Here is a 17,952-nt window from a genome sequence, read left to right as displayed (position 1 = left end):
AAGACACAAGCATGGAGAAGAAGCCAAAGAATGAGGTTATAGCAAAGAAAATAGGTTTTGTTGAGACATGGGTTACCTCTTAGCCTTAATTAATCCTCCCTTGGCTATTAAGGTTCTTCTCTAAGATTTCCATCCGCTTTATGTCCCTGGCTCGGTGGTGGGGAATCTCCCGGGAATATTTTCGTATAATATAATTATGGGTGGTAAGGTTTCTAATTGCTTTCTAATCCCCTATTTATAGAATCAGGAATCCTAATCATAATCTGAATAATAAAGGCCTACTTTCTTTATTCCTAATAGATATATAGGTCTAGGATTCCTAATTAGAATCTGACTAGTAAAAGGTTTACCCTTTTTATTTCTAATGGGCTTAAAACTCTAGTTTAGGCAAGGGTCCACTATCCATGGTGGACAACATTAATTAATTAAAGCGAATTCTAATCAAATTAAATCCTTTTTAATTATTATTAACGGAATTAATTAAATAATTAATTCGGGATTGAAGGCCGTAACACGGGGTGTTACAAATCTCGCTAGGAAAGCCAATGGAGGTGAAACAAAGTCATCATCACTAACGCAAATGTGAGCCCCACCCGGAGCACACTGCACCGCTTTGAGCTTCTTACCTGGAAATAAAACACCAACACCACCCACTTATATTAGCACATAACCAGACACGCACACAAACATGAGACCACAACGCACAAACCAAAACACTACCACGCACACAAACAAGAATACACATGACCAAACACGTACACCAAACCACCTTAAAGACAGCGCAAAACTATTGCAGAATTTACATAGTAAACTGTCCATGTCCATAGTAAATTGTTCATTTTAGTGTACTCATTAGTTTTGATAAACGAGTATAATTAGAAAACAACTACAATTAATTGGTAAATTACTAGTATAAATAGTTGTTTTAGTTTAGTGACCAATTTAATGTGATGCAGGTATATGTCTCTCTACTACTGAGTATATACCAAATATAGTCCATAAGATATGCCAACCATCTCTATAATGGCTTTTAACGGGTATGCAGTAGTTGTTGATTTTCTAGTAGTATATTAGGAAGTATGAGTTGTTCAAATCAAGAAAAAATGCAAAAAAGAAAAGAAATGATTTTGTAATGATAGATGGTGATGTGTGGTTAGGGGATGACAATGGTAGTGAGTAATAGTGTAGTACTGTGGTAATTTATAACTGTGATGGAGTAGTGGTGGTTGTCGCATGTCAACTGAGAAAAAGATGAAAATGTAAACAATATCGCAAATTATAAAAATCGAAAAGTAATGCACTTGGTATTAATGAATTTATTAATGGATTCATGTGTTTACATTGAACCATTTGTGGCTCAGTCCAGTAATTAAATGGGTGATAACTGCATGCACCCATTTATTACATAACCCAGCTAGATTCAACGCACCCATTAAGCAATTCTATTAATTACAAACTGAAGCTCTAAGACCACACCATTTTGGAGAATTCTGCCCCCACTAAGTTCTAATTGCCACCCTTAAAGCAGTTGATATAGTTTCCTAAATTGCTAACATGAATAATCATTTTCTCTAGGGATGGAGATAATTTGGATGCTGGGACAGAGACAAATGCCAATTTACACCATCAACTCTATTATCATTTTTGGGTACAGATCAATCTGAAGATATCTTGTGCAGGAAATTAAATTATATTGCAAATTTTCTAAATTTTGGTACAACTCAGGGACAATATATGCATTTTAGCTAAAAATTAGGACGTAGACAAAAGAGATATTGAGTATTTCTTTTGTAAGAATGCTTGAAATACATATTAATTCTATGAAAATGAAAAGTAAAATGCAGTCAACCGGAATCATTTACATTTTATATTCTTTGGCATGCATTCAAGATGAAGGTTAGCTCAAAGTAGGCATCAATCATACAAAGGAAATCTGCTTTAAGTTGCAGAATAAACTCACAACAAATTGAATGTCCAACTAGCTCAGGACTTGATATAATGTTTTGCAGAGGCAATTACTCCATCGAACAGAAGCACAGAAAAAAACCCCAAAAGAAAAGACCTACCTACGCCAAATCGCAAATCGGACTGTCGCGATTCGCACGACACCACCAACACACCCAGACACCGACACCACAACAGAAACTCAACAGCAAACAACACAAAAAACGCCCAAAACCGAAAAAAAACAACCAAAAAAAATGAAAACGCACCTCCACCGACAGCGCCGACCGGTGGTTCCTTCCTCTTCAGTGAAGCGCGGTCCCCACCCACTAACATGGCTACGTGGAATTGAAAATTGAGAGATGAAGGTGTAAAGAAGACGCGACTCACCAACGCTTCAACCGCACGGAGAGAGAGAGAGCGACGTAGACAGACGAGGAAGCAACGCGTGAATGTGGAGCAGTTTGACTAGGCTACAACAATGCGAGTGAATGTGGAGTAGTTGGACTAGGATGCAATAATAAACAAAATACCAAAAAATCCCCCCCCCCCCCCCCCATCATAAAAACAATGAAGATAACGTAAAAACCCATCAGCCACACACCCCCATCAAAGACCGTCCGATCAAACCATCCAACTTATCTATCAGTTTGAGCATGAGTTTGCGTATTGAGCTATGATTAGAAACATCTGTTTAAAGCATGAGAATTGTGTTTAAGTTGAGTATTTTGATAAATGCATGTTTATGTGAAGTATAGGTTGCAAACATATAGAGATGTTTATGAGTATGTATTGAGTTTGTTGATTAAGTGTTGTAAGTGATTATAATCATACTTTAGATTATGTGTTTGTCAAATGTTTCCAAATGTATATCTATAGTATTTTACAGGGTTGAGTGACTTTATACTTAGCATTAATTTGCTAACGGGTTTATTTTCCTAATTGTTTTTATAACCCCTTTCAGGTGGGCCCAATGTTTGAGAGTGCACGAGTTAGATTAGTGCGTAGCTGAAGTGGTAGTCTCTAGATTTAGATTCTACCTTAGCAGTTTGATGTTGATGTTAGATACTGTTTGACTGATCCTTTTGTTGGTGCTTGGACACCAGGGTTTGTTCCCCAAATTTTTAATGATGTTTTGATGAGCTTGACTCTAGTTAGTTACCCCTTTTTGTAGCCTGTGCAGTCATCATGAGTGATGACTGTGGCGGTGACACCCGACTTGTTGGTTTTGGTTGGATTTAAGTTAACTAATCTTACCTTTTTATCTTGTTTTAAGTTAAGTATTTGGGAATTAGATTATAGAAAAGTAGGGTGTTACATCGACGTAGCATAATATCTCGTTAGTTGGCTGTTATGTGCTGATTAAAGCCGTTAAACCCGGTTGGGGATAGGGGGTAGTATGGCGTGTTGTTATATTGGTCTTCCACGCATTCCAGCTGAGGTGGAAGCTACGGCATACGGCAGCAGGAGTCGGCAAAAAACCATCCCAAACAGCATGGTTTCTAGCTTTCCACAATTCATGCAAAAGCCCACATATTTTCCCCTTCGTCTCACATGATCTACCAGCTGAGTTGTCCAACCAAGAAGCCACCCACTGCATAAAATCATCATCGTTAATAGGAGGAACTGGCAAATTTGAAACATCCCATACACGCTTTGCATATGAACAAGAACACAAGACATGCATGACGTCCTCCACACCTAAACCACAAGATGGGCATAAATATGAGACTTCTACCCTCTTTCTTATCAAATTTGTGGCAGTGGGTAGAATGGAGGAGAGTGCTCTCCAAAGGAAGGATTTTCACTTAGGGGGGACCTGAAGCTTCCATACATTATTCCAGACAGTACTAGGAAGGGTCGTTATTAAGCCTAGACTCTTGTAACCCTCCTTCACGGAGTAACAACCTCTAGTATCTCCAAACCAAAACGAAATATCCTCATAATCAACATTAGCTGGGATCTGAATAATAAGGTTGGCATCTCTAGGCTCAAACAACTGATGTATAAATTCCCGTTTCCACTCATTTGAGACAGGGTCGATAAGATTAGAAACCCATAAATCCCGAGTAGTGTCAGTGGGGGTAGTCCGAACATAGGGGTCCTGAGGGTCCGGTAGCCATGGATGCAACCAAACTTTAGTAGAGCTACCATCCCCTACCATGCGCCTGCATCCTCCGCGAATTAACATCTGACTAGCCATAACGCTCCTCCATACATAACTGGGGCAACCACCCAGTATGGCTTCTAAGAAAGATGTCTTTGGAAAATATCTTGCCTTGAAAACACGAGCCATAAGGGATGCGGGGTTGGTAAGCAAACACCACCCTTGTTTCCCATGCAATGCTAAATTAAATTCATGTAACCTTTTAAAGCCCAAACCTCCATACTTCTTCGGCACACACATCTTGTCCCAAGCCAACCAGTGAATCCCTTTTTCAGTGCTACTCTTATCCCACCAATACCTGTTCATCAATCTTTCCAGTGAGATACACAAAGTCTCAGGCAGAAGAAAGACACTCATGGTATAGGTAGGCTAGCCTGGGCCACACTCTTTAATAGCACCTCCTTCCCTGCTTTAGAGAGTAATTTTTTATTCCAAGAGCCAAACCTCTGCTTTAATTTCTGTTCAATATAGGTGAAAACCACCTTCCTGTTCTTTCCAACAACCGAGGGTAGCCCCAAATATTTTCCAAAGTCCTCAGTCTGGCTTACCCCCAAAGTTTCAACTATTTCCTCCTTCACTTCTTCACTAGTGTTGCGGCTGAATGAAATACTTGATTTATGGAACTTTGATATTTAGTTACAAGATAATATAAAAAGAATACAATGGACAATGAGGTGAATATAATAAATTAATAAATTTGAAGGTAAGAAATCTTTGAAGGGTAGAAAATAAAGATAATATAACTAATGAAATTATATATCTTTCTAAATTTTTTATAATGAATATTTTTTTTTTAAAATCAAGGCATTATAGATATCTAATTTTAAATTAATTAAATGCATATGTATTTTTTTATAGCTAATAATTTATTTATTTTTTGAAAGCAACTACTAATTTATTTAATTTAATAATAGTAATAAAGTGGCGTACATACTTTTCATCTATAATAATGAAATCATTGATTTTTTTTTAATTTCCATTCGTTGTTGAGATGAATTGTTTTGAGAGTTTGTCAATGACAATTGTTGTCAATAGAGGATGATAATAAATAATTCATAATATATGGTTACTGTGACACCCTGTAAATTCAGATTCTATTTAGGGATTAATTGAGTAATTAATCCTAATCCAATTGGTAATTTAATTCTTTAAATTCCTGAAAATCTAATAGTCAGGGACTAGTAATTGACTAGTCAACCCAAGTCAAGATGTTGTACCTAAAGCTTTGAGAATAATTCCCTTGTTCCCTTACACCTTTCTCATCTTAGTAAGGGTAAAGAAGACATTTCCCCTATGATTGTATACCAAGCTAACCTAGAAGACATCTTTCATTTCTCTCCTAACACTTTGAAATCAAAAGCTCTCACTTCTCTCTAAAAACCTAGCTAGCTTTTTCTCCAAGCTAAGTTTAGACTTTCCAAGACCTTCAAAGTTTGTCTCCAAGATTCCACCTTTCCTACTCTTGAGCATCTAGGAGGGTAAGATCTATGTTCCTTTTGTGTTTTTAGTGTTTTCTAGGGTATCTTTTCCTAAAGATGAAATCTTTATGATCTTTTGGTGTGTTTTTGAAGTTGGTGTGGAAGGTGAACCTTGTTAGGGGCTTTGAGAAGTGTTAAGTGAAGGTTTTTGTCTTCAAGAGGTAACCCATGCTCTACAAAATCTATTTTGCTTACCTATATGATGATTTATTGGATTCTACATGTGATTTTGCTATGAAATGTGAGTGTTGATGCATTGTCTTGTGAAAATGCATATCTAGAGCTTGTTATTAGGGTTCATGAATGCCATTGCTTGGCTATTCCTTTGATTCAAGTCATTTTGTTGTATTTGGTGAGATTTGGCATGTTTTGGACTTGAATTTGAGCTTGGTGTTGAAAATCCCCGAAGGGATTAATTGTGGTACAGGTGTGTACCCGCGGGCGGAACGGCGGGTAGTGCACCACCCGCCGCCCCACCCGCGGGGTACATGGTGATGTGGGTGTGGTACCCGCGGGCGGTACCACGGGTGGGGGTCCACCCGTGGCCCCACCCGCGGGGTACAATATGTGGCTTGTTGGGGATTTGTTCCCCGTGATTCTTTTGACTCGGTATTTGGTTTGTTGACTTCTCGATGTTCTGTTGTGGAACTATTTGCGTGTCTTCTTGATGTTTCGTATGTCTAGAACTATATGGTAGGATTCCATGTAGGTTTTGGTGTCTTGAATCGTGCTAAGTGTTCAACCTTGTGATTCGTTGAACCGTGATGAGTCTTGTGTGTTTTTCGGAACTATGTTTAGTTTACCCGTTTGATAAGCATGCTAGTTCGGTGTTTAAATGCTAGCGTGTGTGGTTTGTTCTTTCCTATTGTGGATGATGACTTGTGTTGATCATCGTTGTTGTCGGATTGTGATCCTTTCCTTGTTGAGTATGGTTTCATATCTTCGTTGTGATCCGTTGATTGATTCCTATGATGGTGTCGTGTGTGTGGCTATACCTGGATTGCACGATTAATGGTATGGGACATTAGTCACTAAGGTACGGCAGCGGTCCTCGTGGTGGCCATGACGTGAGTATGGAGGATGTAACCCGAGTGATGGGTTCACGAATTTCTTGGGAGGCATGTGTTGCCATGTGTGTGATCGGTACCCTCGTGTACTATGAATTGGTGGAATTTGTTGGTGGTTTGTTGGTGGATGGGGACGACGGTCCTCGGAGGGAAAATGTTGGACTTGGTGTACAGGGGTCCTGGAGGTAAAGGTTGGAACTAGACATAAGGTGGGGGGTAGCCATAAGGTTGGAACCGGGCATAAGGAAGACATCTCAATTCGTGAAGGGTGATGTCACGAAGACAAGTGTTGCCGTTGTGTAATTCTATATTCGTGACGAGTGATGTCGCGAAGGCATGTGTTGCCATTGTGTGTCTCTTATTCTCTTGTGTTATGCATGTCGGGTGATGTTTTACTGAGTGATGATAGAATATGCCTTGAGCCGTTCTTGTGTGTCGTTGTCACTTCTTGATGTGTCATGGGATGTGTTCCCTCATCTTTATTGTGAGTGCATAGAGTATTGTGTTTGACTTTCTACTCTTGGCTTTGAACTTATATATACTATATCCCGTTTCGCAAATGGTTTTGTATATATATCATATCTATGTATGATATTTCACATGTATTGGTGGGTTACCAGCATCATTCGCTGACCGAGCGTCGTCCCATATATTTGTGTGTTTCTTTCAGGTCCCGAGTAGAGGCGAGCGCAATCTAGAGATGGATAGTATAGATCCCTCAGACCTTGTAGTTGTTTTGGCCTGTGTGCCCGATGTTGGATTTAGACTTGTTGTTTGACCTTGTCCCATGTAGACAAATTATGTTGATGTTGTTTATTCCTGTGTGTTCACCATAGTGTGGACGTGACATAACACTCTACGTTTTCCATCTATTTCATACTTAGACTTCTGCTGTGTATGCTTATTATGGTTAGATTATCTGCATGATTAAGTTTTAAATTGGCATGGAAATTGGGGATGTTACAATTACAATATATATTGTTATAATGATATAGTAAAGACTAACTTATAAATTTATTTAAAAGTTTTAATGCATTGATAAAATTCTGATGTGTAATCTTGTTCAACTGGAGCTAGTGGGATGCCAACATTGTCAATTCTTTGGAAAATGGTCCGACCATTTTAGAGTCCATATGTAATTGTATTCATGATCAACAACTTTGTATTAGGTCGTGCGGGTCTAACAATGATGTAAGAACAATTTTGTCTGTAAAAAACTAGTATAATATTTGTAAAGTAACGTATAATTGTACCATTATAAAAATACATACAAAAAATATTATTACCATAATGACCTAAATTATTCCAATAATGCAAAAGCATAATTGAAATATTAAGTTTTGTTCTAAATAATCAAAAGAAGATTAATTAAAAGAAAAAAACTTAACCTAAATTTGTTTTTTTTTTTAAAATGCAAGAAAATCAAATGATTTTCAAAGTTCATGATTTATAATATTTGATGCTCAACTTTGAATCCTATGTATTTAGTCAGGCTAATTATTTGACAAAAGTTTATGGTAATTTTATATTATATTTTTAATACATTTTAACATATTTGTAATATATGTTTAACAAGTATACCAACTCTAATTGAGATGAGGTTCGAACCTAAGACCTTTCTTATAGAAATTAATGAGTAAGTTAAGAATAATAAATAGTTAACGGAATATTCCGTTACTAAAATTTATACTAACGGAATTTATGGTTATTTAAAGAAAGAAAATAATATAATACATGGTAAATAAGGAAAATTATTTAAAAAAATACTAAAATTAAAATAATATGAACCATTAATTTTAAAAAACAATTACATCAACATTTTTTTTTTCAGTTAATGACCTAACATTATTGGTTCTTATTAGATTTGTATTTGTATTGTAGATTTGTATTATAGATGTAGATTAAATAATCAAGTAGTCCATATATATACAAAATTACAAATTCCAAACAAATAAGGATTACAAATAAAATAAAAATAAACTTAATTGAATATTTAAAATACAGATTATATGACGGTGCCATAAGTCCATAACGTGCGAGTGTGGGACACTATTAAAAGCGTCGATTGATTACTTCCTCGTTATTCTCGCACGCATCCGGTTTCCTTCTCCGGCAAAATATCTCTCCCTCGTCCTCGGCTATCCAATTTCAGATCGAAGATGAGTCACCAAGCCGAGTCATCTGACTCGTGAGTTCTTCGTCTCCCTGAGTTTTCAACCGCCTTCGGTGTCATCGTCACCGATGAATCGGAGACACTGTAACTTCGAAACTATGGTTGTTTTACTTCTATTTTTTGATGCGATTGCCTCTTTTTCGATTCTTCCAGGAAAAGTACTAAGAAGGACTTCTCTACGGCGATTCTGGAGCGGAAGAAGGCGCCGAATCGGCTTGTCGTGGATGAGGCGATCAATGATGATAACTCCGTCGTTGCTCTCCACCCTGCTACCATGGAGAAGCTCCAGCTCTTCCGTGGAGACACGATTCTGATTAAGGTATCATCGAATTTTTTTGGCTCAAGTTTCACACGCCGTTTGAATGTCCAAAACAGTATGGGTTACAGTTTGTCTTAGAATCGTTCCATTCTGTAGCATGTCTTTTGAGAAAGAGTTTGGTTAAATGTTTTGCCGTTTTTGGTGAATTAATAATCTTATCTTGTATGTTGATTAACAGTTCTTTTATTAATCTGTACTTTATACCCTTTTATTGTTTGAGTTGGAAGGTAATATTGGGTTTCAACATAATGGATGTTGGAGATGTGATTGAATTTTCTGTAATTGTTGTTCTACTGGTATGCTACTTAGGCATGAGTTAATTCATGCTGCATTATGCTCTACTTCTATTTGACAGAACCCTTTAGTACCTAGGGGTGGCCGTATGAGGGTTTGACCAAATATTTCAGTTTTGGTTTGAGTTGGTATTAAAAACAAAAATCAAAATAGTCTTCATATCCAAAGAACCTTTAAATTAACTCATCACGCATGAGAATATTCAAATTAAAATAAAAACTTACAATTATAATGATAAACAAAGACCATGTTTCCTCATTAATCAAAACAGTGCTAGAAAGTCAAAAAATCCACATCTTATTAGGATTTTGAGGCTATATATTTTCATATAAAATTACATATTTTAGAGTTCTGTTTATAGTTTGGTTTATGGTTCAGATTGGTTTTAGTCTGAATCAGGGGTTGGTCAAACCAGAACAAAATCAACTTTTTTGTTCTGGTGAAAATTCCAAACTCAAACCAAGCCAATATGTTTGGTTTTGGCTTTGATTGGTGTTTGAGTCAGTTTTGATTTTGATTTTGGTTTGTTTGGTTCAGTGTCCACCCCTAGTATAATAACTGATGTGTATAATGTGTGAAGAATTTTTTGTTGTCATCTGTGGATTTGGCAGTTTTCAGTTTGGCCTTCTGTAGATTCTTTGTGGCAATTTTGGTTGATGTAATTAAAAATATGGCTACACTAATTAATTTTTAATGGAATGGTGAGAATATTGAGTTGCACGAAGCTACTGGCATATGCACCTTGGTTAACCATGAATTCATTTTATTATTATTATTATTATTATTATTATTATTAATAATATTAATATTAATTTTCAGATATCCTACTCTATTCTATAATTGAGCCATATTGTACATTTTGTTGTTACTTTGAGAATGATTGTTACATTTGGTTGGGTATGGATTGTAGTATCTAACTTTTTTTTGAACTAGTTCCTGACTTTTTCCTTTTAACTAATGCTTTTTGATTAATTTATGTCCTGTTTATACCTGATTTACTAGATTTTATGTGGTAAATGCCCCTTTTCTTCTTTAATTGACTGAGTAATCCTACCATCATAATGTAACTATTTTTAGGAAATTTTTTTATGTATTTGGTGCTATTATGGGAATATATTTTTACTTATTGTGTGCCAAACTAGTTGATATAATCTGAAAATTTCTAATGTGACTTTAGTAGCATAAAGCACAACTACATAAATCAATTTACTGAAATGAATTTGTTGGTTGGATTTTCTAGATATGATGTTTGCCTCTCATTTTGGGAAACTCATAATTTATTTCTGTCTCATTTATTTTACAGGGCAAAAAAAGGAAAGATACAGTGGTTATTGCTCTTGCTGATGAGACATGTGAAGAGGCAAAGATTAGGATGAATAAAGTTGTCCGGTCAAATTTGAGGGTCCGACTTGCTGATGTTGTATCTGTACATCAATGTCCAGATGTTAAGTATGGGAAACGTGTGCACATACTTCCTATAGATGATACAATTGAAGGGGTCACTGGTGATCTCTTTGAATCATACTTGAAACGTAAGTATGCAACCTGTTTTCACTACTGAGTTGCCATAGTTCAAATATATACTCATTGGTTCTTGGTTGATAGTTTGATACAAGGAGTCTATTGTAGCTGCTACATGTTTCCCAGAGTAAATGTTATACTTTAATATTTGAAGGAAAATTAGTAATCTATTTTAACTCCAGTTTTTATGACAGTTCCCATGCATTATACGTTTTCATGTTTATTGTGGAAAGAGGAAAAAGTTTTGGTTTTATTATAATTAGAAGCTAAATTTTAGGCTAAATATCCTGATATCCTAAATTTATTTATTTATTTATTTTTTCCCTGCGTACAGTAGGCTTAATTTTTTTTGTCAAAGGTATATATCCAAGAAATTACCACAATCTATGTAATTATGTAATAGAGAGTACCTACATAAAAAAATAGAAACAATTGATGAAGTATTTTTTATCCCTAATAAGCATTATCTCCTCTTTTGATGAACAATTATTGTTTGAAATTATGCTTGTCTGTCTCTCTTCTGAAATTGTGTAGATCATCTGACAGGATTGGATTTTTTTAATTACCTGTTCATTTAATAATTGAACATTTTGCTTGTAGCTTACTTTTTGGAGGCATATCGTCCTTTGAGGAAAGGAGACCACTTCCTTATTCGAGGGGGTATGAGAAGTGTGGAATTCAAGGTCATTGAGACAGATCCAGGGGAATATTGTGTTGTTGCTCCAGACACTGAAATCTTCTGTGAGGGGGAGCCAGTGAGGAGGGAGGATGAGGATAGACTTGATGAAGTTGGGTATGATGATGTTGGTGGTGTGAGGAAACAAATGGCTCAGATTCGTGAATTAGTAGAGCTGCCATTGAGGCACCCTCAACTTTTCAAATCCATTGGAGTGAAACCGCCAAAGGGTATTTTGCTTTATGGCCCTCCTGGTTCTGGGAAGACACTGATAGCAAGAGCTGTTGCCAATGAAACTGGTGCATTTTTCTTTTGTATCAATGGACCAGAAATTATGTCCAAGTTAGCTGGAGAGAGTGAAAGCAACCTTAGAAAGGCATTTGAAGAGGCTGAAAAGAATGCTCCATCTATTATATTTATTGATGAAATTGATTCAATTGCTCCCAAGAGGGAGAAGACACATGGTGAAGTTGAAAGAAGAATTGTTTCACAACTCCTAACTTTGATGGATGGATTGAAGTCCCGTGCTCATGTTATAGTTATTGGAGCTACAAATCGTCCCAACAGCATTGATCCTGCTCTCAGGAGGTTTGGTAGGTTTGACAGGGAAATCGACATTGGTGTTCCAGATGAAGTTGGGCGCCTTGAAGTTCTTCGCATTCACACTAAGAATATGAAACTTGCTGAGGATGTAAGATCTCCTTTATTGCTTGATAGTTTGTTTTCTTGCAGTAAATTGTGTTTGTTAATGGTTACTCTATTTTGCAGGTTGACCTGGAGAGAATTGCTAAAGACACACATGGTTATGTTGGTGCTGACCTTGCTTCTCTCTGCACTGAAGCTGCACTTCAATGTATCAGAGAAAAAATGGATGTCATAGATCTGGAGGATGAAACAATTGATGCTGAAGTTTTGAATTCTATGGCTGTTTCAAATGAGCACTTCCAAACTGCTCTGGGAACAAGCAATCCTTCTGCATTGCGTGAGACTGTAAGTTTACAATTACAGATGTCTATTTTGTGGCATGGTATCTTTCTAAGTGTGGTTTGGATGACTTTGGAAGAGCAAAATTTTCACTGCTTTTATTGTTTTGAATTTACCTGCAGGTTGTTGAAGTGCCCAATGTCAGCTGGGAAGATATTGGAGGACTTGAAAATGTTAAACGTGAACTTCAAGAGGTAATTGGGAATGGTCATTTTACAGTATTCATGTTTTTCCGCATCCTTTTTTCAGATCATGCTCATTAATCTAATTTCTAATTATCTTGTAGACGGTACAATATCCTGTGGAACACCCAGAGAAGTTTGAAAAATTTGGTATGTCGCCCTCAAAAGGTGTTCTTTTCTATGGCCCCCCTGGGTGTGGGAAAACTTTACTGGCCAAGGCAATTGCAAATGAGTGTCAAGCCAACTTCATTAGTGTTAAAGGGCCTGAATTGCTCACCATGTGGTTTGGAGAAAGCGAGGCCAATGTTCGTGAAATTTTTGACAAGGCTAGAGGATCAGCACCATGTGTTCTCTTCTTTGATGAGCTTGACTCTATTGCAACTCAGGTATTATTTTCCTCCCATTCTCAATAAGAACAAGTTGAAGAGATTTTTGATAGGTTGAAAGAGACTAGCACCGGTTGGTTCAATTGAGGTGTTAATAAAATATAAGATGACAAGGAGGAGATGAAGAACCATTTCTGAGTTATATTATATTTGAGTTAAGTTACATACAAGCTGAGGCGAATGCTTACAAGTGTTTGTTGTTGATATTGTTGCAGAGGGGTAGTAGTGTTGGAGATGCTGGTGGTGCCGCTGATCGGGTTCTTAACCAACTTCTTACTGAAATGGATGGCATGACGGCAAAGAAGACTGTTTTCATTATTGGAGCTACGAACAGACCAGATATTATTGACCCTGCACTGCTTCGTCCCGGTCGTCTTGACCAATTAATATATATCCCTCTTCCAGATGAAGATTCTCGGCATCAGATCTTCAAAGCTTGCCTGAGAAAATCTCCAGTTTCCAAAGATGTTGATATAAGAGCTCTTGCGAAATACACTCATGGATTTAGTGGAGCAGATATCACAGAGATCTGCCAGAGGGCATGCAAATACGCCATACGGGAGAACATAGAGAAAGTATGCCATCTCACATCTGTATTATTTCATTTAAATTTTACATTTGTTCTCCTTATGTGAGGGAACACCCACCATTCACCATTCAATCTTCTTTCAGGATATCGAAAGGGAGAAGCAGAGGAGGGAGAATCCCGATTCCATGGACGAGGATGATGCTGGGGATGAAGTTTCAGAGATTAAACCTGCGCATTTTGAGGAATCCATGAAGTATGCTCGTCGGAGTGTGAGTGATGCCGATATACGCAAATACCAATCCTTTGCTCAAACACTGCAACAATCTCGCGGTTTTGGAACTGAATTCCGCTTTGCTGAGTCAGGAACTGGCGGGGCCTCTGGAGCCGACCCATTTGCAACCTCTACTGCAGCAGCTGATGAAGACGACTTGTATAGCTAAGTTTTAGATATATATATATATATGCCCTTTAGTATTAATTATTAGTGTTTAGGCTACTTTTTTTTGGGTTCCGTTCAGATATTTTTACTCTTGCACTGCAATTCCCTTTTCTTGATATCTGGATTAAATATTTATATATGGTAGACGTCAGATAATCTCATATCTTACGCACTCCATACTAATCTCTTTGAATATTCTTTAATATTAATTATTTGTGGTTTTTTAATATCCCCCATAGGCCATAACTCAAGAAATAAGTTAATTGTTCCAATGAAGGTATGCCTAATGTGGAAATTAATTTAAAAAATTGTCTGAAAGTTCTCATAAATTAAAGAGTATATTCTTTGTATCAATACAATACATGTTACGTTGCAATTAGCAATGTGTGTGTTTGGCGACCTTGATGCTGTTTTGGACTTTTGGTGCATGCCCCTCTGCGAATCATAGCTCTGGTTAGGAAGTTTTTTTAAAGGTGGGATACCATAAAGGGAAGAAAGTATAGCTTGAAGAGAACAAGTAAAAACGTCCCTGTTGAGGCCGTTTAGACTAGTAAACACGGCCTCAACAATAGAGATGACCACGGTTTCGGTTCAACCGTAACTGGAACCGTGACTGTCCGAACCGAAACCGAACTGGAAACGTCCGTACGGTTCCGGTTCCGGTTCTTAATCGGAACCTATAAGGTTTCGGTTAAGGTTTGTAAAATCTTGGAACCGGAATCGCCGGTTAAGGTTTATAAAATCTTGGAACCGGAACCGGCGGTTCCGGTTTCAAATCGGAAAAAAATAAATATTATAGTGTTTTTTTTAATTTTTTTTTTTAATAATTCCGGTTAGAATTGGAACCTTACTATAAGGTTCTGGTTCTGGTTCCGGTTTCGCCATCCACAAAACCGGAACCGTGGTCACCCCTACTCAACAAGGACATTTTACGTTTTTCTTTTTGTAATCCACAGTACTTGTTTATATATGTATTAGTTGTTGCACTGCTCTCACCACGCCCGCGACGGGTTCTTCACTCATAGCAAATGCAGCTCTCCTCTCCCCCCTTCCCCCTTTCTTGTTAATGTTAGGCGCTTGGCGGACCAAATCAACGTTTAATTTTTGTGACCTTTATTTCCCTTGATATTTTTTATGGCCAGGATCTTTGTTATAATGGTGTCAACATGGGTGATTCAACTCTTGTGGTTTTTATTCATCATGTATATTATTATATAAATAGGACCCATTCTTGTCATTTCTATAATATAACAAAAAAGTTTTCCTTCTTCTCTTCTTTTTCTTTTCTATATCTTTATATCGGAGCAGTGTTTAGTGCGTTCCAACGGTAATTAATGAGTGTATGTTACTATAGAATAGCTATGTAACATTGGGAAAAATGAAATTGTTCTAAAAGGTTCACTACCTTTTCTTCACGCTACAACTTTAATCTTTGCGACATGATCGGTTTTCACTATAATTTTTAGAACAATTTCTGCAGCTTAAAATTAGTCAGGAACACTTCAATAATATTGTCAATTACCTACCATTATCTTGACTTTTGAAAAATAAGTCCAAGTTGTCTCTTACTAACTAGTAGTTTTCATCCCGCGATCACCTAACTTAAGTTCAAAGGAATCTTCCCTTCCGCGATGGTCGATCTTGACATCTTAAAGAGGCAGACGACATATAGAGGTTTTGAGCGGCAGAACAAACAAATATCAAAGGCTTTAATCTAAATATTGTAATTTGTTAATAGTTTGGAAAAGGCATATTCTAAATGGAAAGCTCAAATCATTCTTGAAAACTTAGGAAGGTGATTTTCAAGTAAACTTTGATTTCACCATTCGACTTGAGAGTTTTTAAGAAGTAGGATGTTGATCATGCAGGCTAGTTGAAGTGCCACTTGATCCTCACATAAAATGAGACTGACTATAACATGTTAAATATATGTCTTGCAAATAGATATTGCTCAAGTGTTGTAATGATAACATTGATTTAAATTACAATTTAATAGATAAGTGGGGGCTATTTGTTCTTTTGGGAATGAATACGAACTTGTATTGATTTGCTTCATATCAATGCTATATATGAATTATGAATTTCCTCAAGTGAAGGAAAAAATGGCAAAGTTTAAACAATTTTAAATGTTAAAGTAATTATATGTTGAACTTATATTGTTAAAATTTGTGTAGATAAATTATCTCTAATAAATGTCAGCTTGAATATATTCTTTGGATATGAGGCTACAAAGGTTTTCTACACAAATCCAAATACAAAGCTTTTATCTAATACAAAGGTTTTAATCTAATCAACTATACCATTCATACTAGACAGCGCTCTCGGGAAACATCTCTAAGCCAACCTGAAATCATTTTAAAAAATATTAGCGTATAATGCTAAGTAAAACCACTTCAACACGTAAAACTACGTACATATACTTTTATATCAAAATAGGTTTTGCAACGGTATGACTACATATATATCATACCAACGAACTCAGCTGAAAGATTGCAAAGATTGATACTCAATCAACAATAATCAACTCTAGGGGCACTAGGCACAATCAATAGAATACTCAAATGGATTCAATTCAAGAAAGCCAACGGGGAACCACTCAGCTCAACTTAGATTCAAGAGATTAATACCACAACATGAACAAGATAGAGTTCCAAGAGTTCTCTCATCAATCAAAGCATAATGGTATATATACATAGTCAAAGAATCATATATATAGCAATAATCAAGTATTCAATATCAATATCAATATCCAACCGAACTCCAATCCAACATTTACACCAAGAGTCCAACCTGTACACCAGTCCAACCTCATCCACCAAGCGGAGCCAAATCTTTCTTCCACCTATGCAATTTATATTCCACCAATGCAAATAGCCAAAGCTCAATAATACAATATAGCCAATGAGATGTATATATATACCATCATTTAACTCACGAATCATTTGATATCAAGAAACAAGGATTCACAATTCAAACGGAGACCAAAGGTTTCACAAAATTCTGGAATGGACTCACAATGAACCAAAGATTACTCAACAATGCACCAAAAGATGACCAACAATGCACCAAAGAAAAATGCACGGGAAGAGACTTGCACAGAATTCAACGGGTAGGAGTGGCGGGTGTTATCTACCCGTCACTCACACCTCTGCAATAAACCTAGCAGGTCTGTCTCGCGGGAGTTAACCACCCGCGAGATCTACCCGCAAGGCCAAAAGAATGAACTAGCGGGTCCATTCAACGGGGGATTCCCACCCATGAAAACCACCCGCAAGGATAACACGAACCAACAAATAGAATGCATCAGACATCAGGATTCAACACAACAGAAGCACAGATTCATCAACAACAGAGGCTAAAATATAAGGATAAATCTATTCCAACACACTAGATCATCAACGAAGCAAGGGAAATTAAGAATAGACATCATAGCTCAACAATAGACTCAAGATATCCAAGAATAAAGCTCAAAACAAGGAATAACACAAAAAACATACTCAAGATTCTTCAAGAAATTCAAGAATATTTGTATAAGTTGGAAATAGGTTTTGATGGACATGGAGTTTACCTTTTAAGCTAGCAATCCAAAGCAAAACCCTCCTAGAAGCTAACCCTAGCTCATCCACTTTCACTTGATCATCTTAAACCCAAGAAATCACCATAAGGAGAGGAATAAGAAGCTTGAAGATGGAAGGATGGAAATAAAGAGGAAATCTTACCAATAGAAGATGAAGGAAGATGAAGCTTAGCCAATATCAATTGAGGAGATGAAAGGGAGAATATGTTTGGGTGT

At 36.8% G+C, this 17,952-nt stretch overlaps 2 protein-coding genes across 2 annotated transcripts; one reads left to right on the top strand and one right to left on the bottom strand.

The window, feature by feature from the left end:
- Positions 1 to 3,295: 3,295 nt before the first annotated feature.
- On the bottom strand, positions 3,296 to 4,468 carry LOC109176752. Its single transcript, XM_019326142.1, has 2 exons — positions 3,832 to 4,468; positions 3,296 to 3,645 (listed from the first exon to the last, which is right to left on the bottom strand). The coding sequence occupies exons 1-2, from the start codon at positions 4,466 to 4,468 to the stop codon at positions 3,296 to 3,298; spliced, it is 987 nt and encodes a 328-aa protein (XP_019181687.1).
- Positions 4,469 to 8,708: 4,240 nt separating this feature from the next.
- On the top strand, positions 8,709 to 14,354 carry LOC109176769 (cell division cycle protein 48 homolog). Its single transcript, XM_019326152.1, has 9 exons — positions 8,709 to 8,844; positions 8,983 to 9,148; positions 10,746 to 10,974; positions 11,564 to 12,330; positions 12,408 to 12,629; positions 12,746 to 12,817; positions 12,910 to 13,191; positions 13,407 to 13,766; positions 13,864 to 14,354. Exons 1-9 carry the CDS (start codon positions 8,816 to 8,818, stop codon positions 14,158 to 14,160), a joined length of 2,424 nt encoding a protein of 807 aa, XP_019181697.1. The 5' UTR covers positions 8,709 to 8,815; the 3' UTR covers positions 14,161 to 14,354.
- The last annotated feature ends 3,598 nt before the right edge of the window (positions 14,355 to 17,952 follow it).

This window comes from Ipomoea nil, unplaced genomic scaffold, assembly GCF_001879475.1.
Source record: "Ipomoea nil cultivar Tokyo-kokei standard unplaced genomic scaffold, Asagao_1.1 scaffold0755, whole genome shotgun sequence".
Taxonomy (NCBI): Eukaryota; Viridiplantae; Streptophyta; class Magnoliopsida; order Solanales; family Convolvulaceae; genus Ipomoea; species Ipomoea nil.
The sequence above is the reverse complement of the archived record's forward strand: the minus strand, read 5'-3'. Positions and strand labels throughout refer to the sequence as shown.